Below are 7,910 nucleotides of genomic sequence, written 5' to 3' on the forward strand. Positions count from 1 at the left end.
TTGCTACTGCAGTACACTCAACACTGTTGCTACTGCAGTACACTTAACATTCATGGTATAACCCCACATACTCAATACTCATGGTACAATACCATAAACTCAATATTCCTGGTACAACATTATACACTCAACACTCATGGAACAACACCACACACACTCAACACTCATGGAACAACACCACACACTCAACACTCATAGAACAACACCACACACCTTCCTGGCAATATTTGAAAGGCCGACCATTATTGTTTAATGTTGCTCTTAGTGTGATCATCTCCAGTCAAGCTGACTATCATTATTTAAATGTGAATACATGTCTGTGCCCCATGTTTAATATGCGTGTGTGTGTGTGTGCGTGTGTGTGTGTGTGTGTGTGTGTGTGTGTGTGTGTGTGTGTGTGTGTGTGTGTGTGTGTGTGTGTGTGTGTGTGTGTGTAATTACCTAAGTGTATTTGGAGGATGAGAGCCACCTTCCCCTAAAACCTTTGTCGCATGATAATGTGAAGCCCCTCGATAGATGTGGCATCCAATACCATCTAATTTATATTATTATTCAACCATCTAACTTCATGTTCTCGATGGTGCGGGTTTAAACACATTTTCTTTAGCAATTTTGTCGATGTCTGTCTCAAATTTCCGGTCGTGGTGATAATACATTGCTTCATTTATTTTCTGTCTACAAATTTGAGCATGTTTAACGCCTCTCATCATAGCTCGGGTGTTCAAAAGGGATTAATTTACTATAATTTCTTTGTACTTTTTATATAATTTACTGATTTATTTTTTGAGATATGGATACGTCGTGATTATCGCATATTTTAATATACGTCTGACTAAGTTTGTGGATTTTATTTTTTTACATTTATTCAATGAAATTCGAAGTTATTCTTGACTTAGCAAGCGTAGCGAAGTTCACTGTGTCGTTAATGTGGTGTTCTTCAGAAAGTTTGTTCTTCAGTAGCAGCCGGGATCTCTTGCCTTGAACAAATCCACAAGGGCTGTGACGAGGATTCGAACCTGCGTCCTCTTGCCTTGCCTTGTTCAGTGCGACTTGTGGTCCATTTACACGTGCTGACCTTAATCGCCTGGTCTGACTGATCCGACTTTAATTCCAATTTGCCTTTGTGTAGCTTCCAGGCGAGTGCGTGCGTGGGCGTGAATGTGCGTGCGTGCGTGTGTGTGTGCTCGTGTATGTGGTGCGTGCATTCCTGCCTTTTTCACCAGGATGTATTTCACCCAAGTTTGCAGGAATTTTAAAACTTTCCTTCTTTTTTTTCGTGCAATCAACAAGATGGATTTTCAGACCAATGGGGGTTTTCTCCCATTCTGAAGAATAGCATTAAAATTCATACATTATTCCTTCCCCCTTCATCTTAGATCAGTAAAATACAACCATTCCCCCTTCAACACAGACCTGAAAAATACAACCTTCCCCCTTCAACACAGACCAGAAAAATACAACCTTCCCCCTTCAACACAGACCAGAAAAATACAACCTTCCCCCTTCTACACAGACCAGGAAAATACAACCTTCCCCCTTCAACACAGATCAGTACCAAAAAAACTGTAGCTGCTCCACCTCTTCACGACAAAGGTGGCGTCAATATATCTTTAGCGGAGTAATTAATATAATTATTTTCCCGTGTAATCAACAAGATGGAACCAAGGAAGGTAACTTTCATCCGGGACTCTGAAGCTTTTTCACAAGAGTGGTCGTTGTCGAGAGGTTGCCCGCTGGTATCTTGAGATTATCTTGAGATGATTTCGGGGTTTTTTTTTAGTGTCCCCGCGGCCCGGTCCTCGACCAGGCCTCCACCCCCAGGAAGCAGCCCGTGACAGCTGACTAACTCCCAGGTACCTATTTACTGCTAGGTAACAGGGGCATTCAGGGTGAAAGAAACTTTGCCCATTTGTTTCTGCCTCGTGCGGGAATCGATGCCGCGCCACAGAATTACGAACCCTGCGCGCTATCCACCAGGCTACGAGGCCGCAGCAGGTCCTTCCCTGCCTGGCAGCTGCCTGCAGGTTTAGGCCAAGACCACCGCACCGAATATCACTAATTACTTCCCCTCGCAGATTAAACTCCTTTCAATAGCATTCTGCACTTTTACAGCCGAGGGCAATAAAAACTTTTCGAACGCTGTTTTGTTCATAAAGTTCACAGTTGTTTGTGAGAGTTTGCTCCTGTGTTCGCATGGTCCACAGAAAATGGGAACAAACAGCGCTGTTAATTGTATTTAGAAGGGAACTTTAATCCACTTCACCTTAATAATATCCCGTGGTTCCCTATTATGATGTATCTGACTTACTACTAACTCATTCTTTATACTTATTAATTGGCAGTGATCATATTATATATGTGTGTGTGTGTGTGTGTGTGTGTGTGTGTGGAGGGGGGGGATGTATGTACTCACCTAGTTGTGCTTGTCCGGGGTTGAGTTTCGGCTCTTTGGTCCCGCCTCTCAGCTGTCAACCAACCGGTGTACAGATTCCTGAGCCTATTGGTCTCTATAATATCTACATTTGAAACTGTGTATGGAGTCTGCCTCCACCACATCACTTCCCAAATGCATTCATTTGGTAACTACTCTGACACTAAAAAAAGTTATTTCTAATGTATCTATGGCTCATTTGGGCAATCAATTTATCTACCCTATCAATTAATTGTCTTTATCCACCTTATCAATTCCTATGAGAATCTTGTATGTGGTGATCATGTTTCCCATAACTCTTCTGTATTCCAGCGACGCGAGGCTTAGTTCCCGTAGTCTCTCCTCACTGATCATTCCTCTCAGCTCGGGTACTAGTCTGATGGCAAACCTCTGAACCTTCTCCAGTTTGGTCTTATGCTTGACGAGATACGGACTCCATGCTGGAGCTGCATGTGTGTGTATCTGCATGTATGTATGTATATAGTTTATACCGATAGTGTAGTGGAAAAAGCAACAGAGGCAGGTAATAGGTTCAGGAAGTGAGTGTAAACATGAGAGGCCATGAGAATACACACAGGAGGAGGCTCTGATAGTATACACAAGAGGCCCCACATGGCGAGTGAAGGAAGCTGAGTCTAACACACTAATGGCCAGTTCCCGGAGACCAATCAGGAGACAACCAGTTCCCGGAGACCAATCAGGAGAGAACCAGTTCCCGGAGACCAATCAGGAGACAACCAGTTCCCGGAGACCAATCAGGAGACAACCAGTTCCCGGAGACCAATCAGGAGACAACCAGTTCCCGGAGACCAATCAGGAGACAACCGCCAGTCTCCAATAACACTGTCCATGTGCTTGTTAACATTAAACGACGCCTATAGCATGTCTACTGACCCATATGTGACGGATTTCTTACCATTTTGGATTAAATTGACGTAATCCATTAAGAAGTAAACATATCGCTTAATAACTATATGGTGTGGTTCCACGTGCTATATGGTGTGGTTCCACGTGCTATATGGTGTGGCTCAAGACGTTGGATTCATCATTGTACATTAAACGAGAGATAAGAGAGAATGGGATATAAAGTAAGAATTGTTTAAGGATCGAAGACATATTTTGTGTCAGAATCATTTTTAGGAAATTATGAGAAGTACGGATTCCGGGAACGGCTTGGGTTATGGACGGTCCAATAATGTTAATATAGGTGGCGGAGGTAAGGGAGAGGAGGGAGGTGAGAGAGGGAGAGGGGGAAGGGAGGGAAGTGGGAGAGGGAGTGGGGAAGGGTAGAGAGAGAAAGATAAAAAAAATGTGTTATCAGTGACGGAATCAGAGTACAGACTGCACCTCTCTGCCCGGAACCCTTCTTCCTCTGCCCGGAACCCTTCTTCCTCTGCCCGGAACCCTTCTTCCTCTGCCCGGAACCCTTCTTCCTCTGCCCGGAACCCTTCTTCCTCTGCCCGGAACCCTTCTTCCTCTGCCCGGAACCCTTCTTCCTCTGCCCGGAACCCTTCTTCCTCTGCCCGGAACCCTTCTTCCTCTGCCCGGAACCCTTCTTCCTCTGCCCGGAACCCTTCTTCGTCTGCCCGGAACACTTCTTCCTCTGTCCGGAACACTTCTTCCTCTGTCCGGAACACTCTCCTTTTGTCCGGAACTCTTTCCTTCTGGTCGGAACACCCCCCCCCCCCCCTCCCCATCCCCCGCTAAAAGCTGCGCGCGCACATGTGTAGCGTCTTTCCATGGGGGCTTTCACCTGTCTTTTCCAATGGTAAAATATGGAGCGAGTTTCCCCCGGCCGTCGTAACTCTGCCGCACTCCTCACCTGTCTGTCCAGCCTCCCTCCTCCCTCTCATCCCACTCTCCCACCTCTTCCCTTTCTCTCTCTCCCCCCCCCCCCCTCTCCCATCTCCGTCTCACTGCCTCATCAATCCACAATGCTTTATGACCGGCTTTCCGCTCTTCTGTTTCTATTATCTCCCTCCCTCCCGCTTTTCTCTCTCCCTCTCTCACCTTCCGTCTCTCCCCCTCATCCTCTCCCTCCACGCCATTCACTCCATCTTTCTGGTGTTGTCATTCCCTCTTTCTTGTTGTGTTGGTTATTGTGTTAATCGCCGCTACCTCCTCCCCCTTTTTCTTCTCCTCCTCCTCCTCCTTCCTCCTTCCTCCTTCTCCTTCTCCTTCTCCTTCTCCTTCTCCTTCTCCTTCTCCTCCTCCTCCTAAGAGTTCATCAATCATATTGTCATATATCTATATCATTAATTATTTAATGTTTTTCGTTTGTCTTTACTGCCCAATCACTTGGGCTGGACGGTAGAGCGACGGTCTAGCTTTCATGCAGGTCGGCGTTCAATCCCCGACCGTCCAACCCCATTCCTTCCTCCCGTCCCATCCCAAATCCTTATTCTGACTCCTTTCAAGTGCTAGATAGTCGTAATGGCTTGGGGCTTTCTCCTGATAAGTTGTATAATCTTTCTTCCATCAGTCTATCGTCAGTTCTTCTAGCTACTCATTAGTGCATTATGACTAATTGCCCTTCAGACACTCAAGAAGGAAACTTAAATAAGAAATAAGCAATAATTCTCTTGTGTGTTTCTTTGACTAAGTTCCCCAGGGAAAGGCTGAATGGTTTTGTTTGTTTGTTGTTGTTCGACGTGTGTGTGTGTGTGTGTGTGTGTGTGTGTGTGTGTGTGTGTGTGTGTGTGTGTGTGTGTGTGTGTGTGTGTGTGTGTGTGTGTTTACAATGTTTCTCTGATAACTTTTCATTTCATCATAAAACATTATATGTCGTTGTCATGTCTCATTTCTTCAACCAGTGTGGTGGGATCTTGTTCCCAGACTCTTGCCCAAATGCATTTGAACAGTTTTTATTTTATTTAAGTGTATTTGAACTGTCTTGTCTTATCTTAGGGTGTCTGAATAGTTTTGGTCTTAGGTCTTTTGTCTTACCCAAGTGTATTTGAACTGTTATTGTCTTACGTAAGTGCGTTAGCACTTCTGTCAAGTTAACGTCGATGCTAACGTTAAATTCACCGTTACGTTAGCCACTTCCACAGTAGCGGAGTTTTCAACAGTAGATTCAGGCTTCCAGAGTAGCGGAAGCCTGAATCGCACGGATTGAAATTCTTGCAAAATAACGCTGCAATCTACAAGTTGTCTTGAAATTTTCTTCCTTGAACGAGACAAAAGACGAATTGTTGTCCACGTGACCTGTTCCACGAGCAACAATATGCACGGGGAAGGGAAAAATACAGGTGCGCCTCTGCCCCGGCTGTGTATATCACGCCTTCTTCCACTCAGAGCTCACGAGGAGCGCGACGGTATGTGGAATTTGGAATATTTTTCGCTCTACGGTCAGGCATTTCCAGCGTCTTTGTTGAGTGTCGTGTTGCCCAGGGGCGACGCCTTCACACTGTGGGCGACGCCTTGACACCGTGGGGCGACGCCATGACACCGTGGGTGACGCCTTTACACTGTGGGCGACGCCTTTACACTGTGGGCGACGCCTTTACACCGTGGGTGACGCCTTCACACTGTGGGCGACGCCTTTACACTGTGGGGTGACGCCTTTACACCGTGGGTGACGCCTTTACACCGTGGGTGACGCCTTTACACTGAGGGGCAACGACTTCACACTGTGGGCGACGCCTTTACACCGTGGGTGACGCCTTCACACTGTGGGCGACGCCTTTACACTGTGGGGTGACGCCTTTACACCGTGGGTGACGCCTTTACACCGTGGGTGACGCCTTTACACTGACGGGCAACGACTTCACACTGTGGGCGACGCCTTTACACCGTGGGTGACGCCTTTACACCGTGGATGACGCCTTCACACCGTGGGTGACGCCTTCAAAACTGTGGGTGACGCCTGATATCATACGGACGAGCAGCTTACTTCCTGATATCATGAGTAAGGGAGCTGGACGAGTAGACGCCGTTATCATCCTCCTCCCCAACTCACACAATCTCCCTTACCTTCTGTTTCACCCTTATCACCGGTCCACTTGGAACTTTTTGTTCCAGGTAGCGAATCTTAAACAACAAGAAGCAACAAACAACCAACGTCAACCACACAACACAACCACGTCTCTTCCAACCACGGTTGCCAGCCACTGTTACCACCGCTACTCATGGCTCTTATCCAATCTTTAAGCTACGATCCTGCCAACCGTGCTCTTAACTACCTACATTACAACCCTCGCCAACTACTGTTTTCTCAACTATAAGCTGCTGTCTCGTGACTGTCGACCTGTCAGCCAAGTCTTATGTCATCCCTATGTCTGTCTGTCTGCCAACTTCGTCTCCTGCCATGTCTGTCTGCCTGGCTGCCATTCCCGCCTACAGCGAGCCCCGTGGCTGCCATCCCCGCCTCCAGAGAGCCCCGGGGCTGCCATCCCCGCCTCCAGAGAGCCCCTGGGCTGCCATCCCCGCCTCCAGAGAGCCCCGGGGCTGCCATCCCCGCCTCCAGAGAGCCCCGGGGCTGCCATCCCCGCCTCCAGAGAGCCCCGGGGCTGCCATCCCCGCCTCCAGAGAGCCCCGGGGCTGCCATCCCCGCCTCCAGAGAGCCCCGGGGCTGCCATCCCCGCCTCCAGAGCCCCGGGGCTGCCATCCTCGCCTCCAGAGAGCCCCGGGGCTGCCATCCCCGCCTCCAGAGAGCCCCGGGGCTGCCATCCCCGCCTCCAGAGAGCCCCGAGGCTGCCATCACCGCCTAGGGAGAGCCCCGGGGCTGCCATCCCGCCTCCAGAGAGCCCCGGGGCTGCCATCCCCGCCTCCAGAGAGCCCCGTGGCTGCCATCACCGCCTAGGGAGAGCCCCGGGGCTGCCATCCCCGCCTCCAGAGAGCCCCGGGGCTGCCATCCCCGCCTCCAGAGAGCCCCGGGGCTGTCATCCCCGCCTCCAGAGAGCCCCGTGGCTGTCATCACCGCCTAGGGAGAGCCCCGGGGCTGCCATCGCCGCCTCCAGAGAGCCCCGTGGCTGCCATCCCCGCCTCCAGAGAGCCCCGGGGCTGCCATCCCCGCCTCCAGAGAGCCCCGGGGCTGCCATCCCTGCCTCCAGAGAGCCCCGGGGCTGCCATCACCGCCTAGGGAGAGCCCCGTGGCTGCCATCACCGCCTAGGGAGAGCCCCGGGGCTGCCATCCCCGCCTCCAGAGAGCTCCTGGGCTGCCATCCCCGCCTCCAGAGAGCTCCTGGGCTGCCATCCCCGCCTCCAGAGAGCCCCGGGGCTGCCATCCCCGCGGCTGCCATCACCGCCTAGGGAGAGCCCCGGGGCTGCCATCCCCGCCTCCAGAGAGCCCCGGGGCTGCCATCCCCGCCTCCAGAGAGCCCCGTGGCTGCCATCCCCGCCTCCAGAGAGCCCCGGGGCTGCCATCACCGCCTAGGGCAAGCCCCGGGGCTGCCATCCCCGCCTCCAGAGAGCCCCGGGGCTGCCATCCCAGCCTCCAGAGAGCCCCGGGGCTGCCATCACCGCCTAGGGCGAGCCC

At 50.8% G+C, this 7,910-nt stretch overlaps 2 protein-coding genes across 2 annotated transcripts in view; one reads left to right on the forward strand and one right to left on the reverse strand.

Annotated features, from left to right (window-relative positions):
* LOC138365293 (uncharacterized) overlaps nucleotides 1-4,666 on the reverse strand; it is an 8,460-nt gene extending 3,794 nt beyond the window's left edge. Inside the window, exons 1-2 of the mRNA XM_069325576.1 lie at nucleotides 4,550-4,666; nucleotides 3,779-4,053 (exon numbers count right to left, since the gene is read on the reverse strand). Of these exons, the coding sequence (XP_069181677.1) occupies nucleotides 3,779-4,053; nucleotides 4,550-4,666 (392 nt within the window). The remainder of the gene's footprint in view (nucleotides 1-3,778; nucleotides 4,054-4,549) is intronic.
* A 1,209-nt stretch (nucleotides 4,667-5,875) lies between these two features.
* LOC123748283 (formin-2-like) lies at nucleotides 5,876-7,684 on the forward strand. The gene is made up of 2 exons (XM_045730486.2): nucleotides 5,876-5,947; nucleotides 6,776-7,684. Exons 1-2 carry the CDS (start codon nucleotides 5,876-5,878, stop codon nucleotides 7,682-7,684), a joined length of 981 nt encoding a protein of 326 aa, XP_045586442.2.
* The last annotated feature ends 226 nt before the right edge of the window (nucleotides 7,685-7,910 follow it).

Source organism: Procambarus clarkii, chromosome 16 (genome assembly GCF_040958095.1).
Source record: "Procambarus clarkii isolate CNS0578487 chromosome 16, FALCON_Pclarkii_2.0, whole genome shotgun sequence".
NCBI lineage: Eukaryota > Metazoa > Arthropoda > Malacostraca > Decapoda > Cambaridae > Procambarus > Procambarus clarkii.

Excerpts from the sequence above, each read along its gene's own strand:
- LOC123748283 (XM_045730486.2), top strand. The coding sequence starts at position 5,876 with ATGACACCGTGGGTGACGCCTTTACACTGTGGGCGACGCCTTTACACT. Across the intron at positions 5,948-6,775 it reads GCGACGCCTTTACACCGTGG|CGAGCCCCGTGGCTGCCATC; the intron begins GTGACGCCTTCA and ends TCCCGCCTACAG.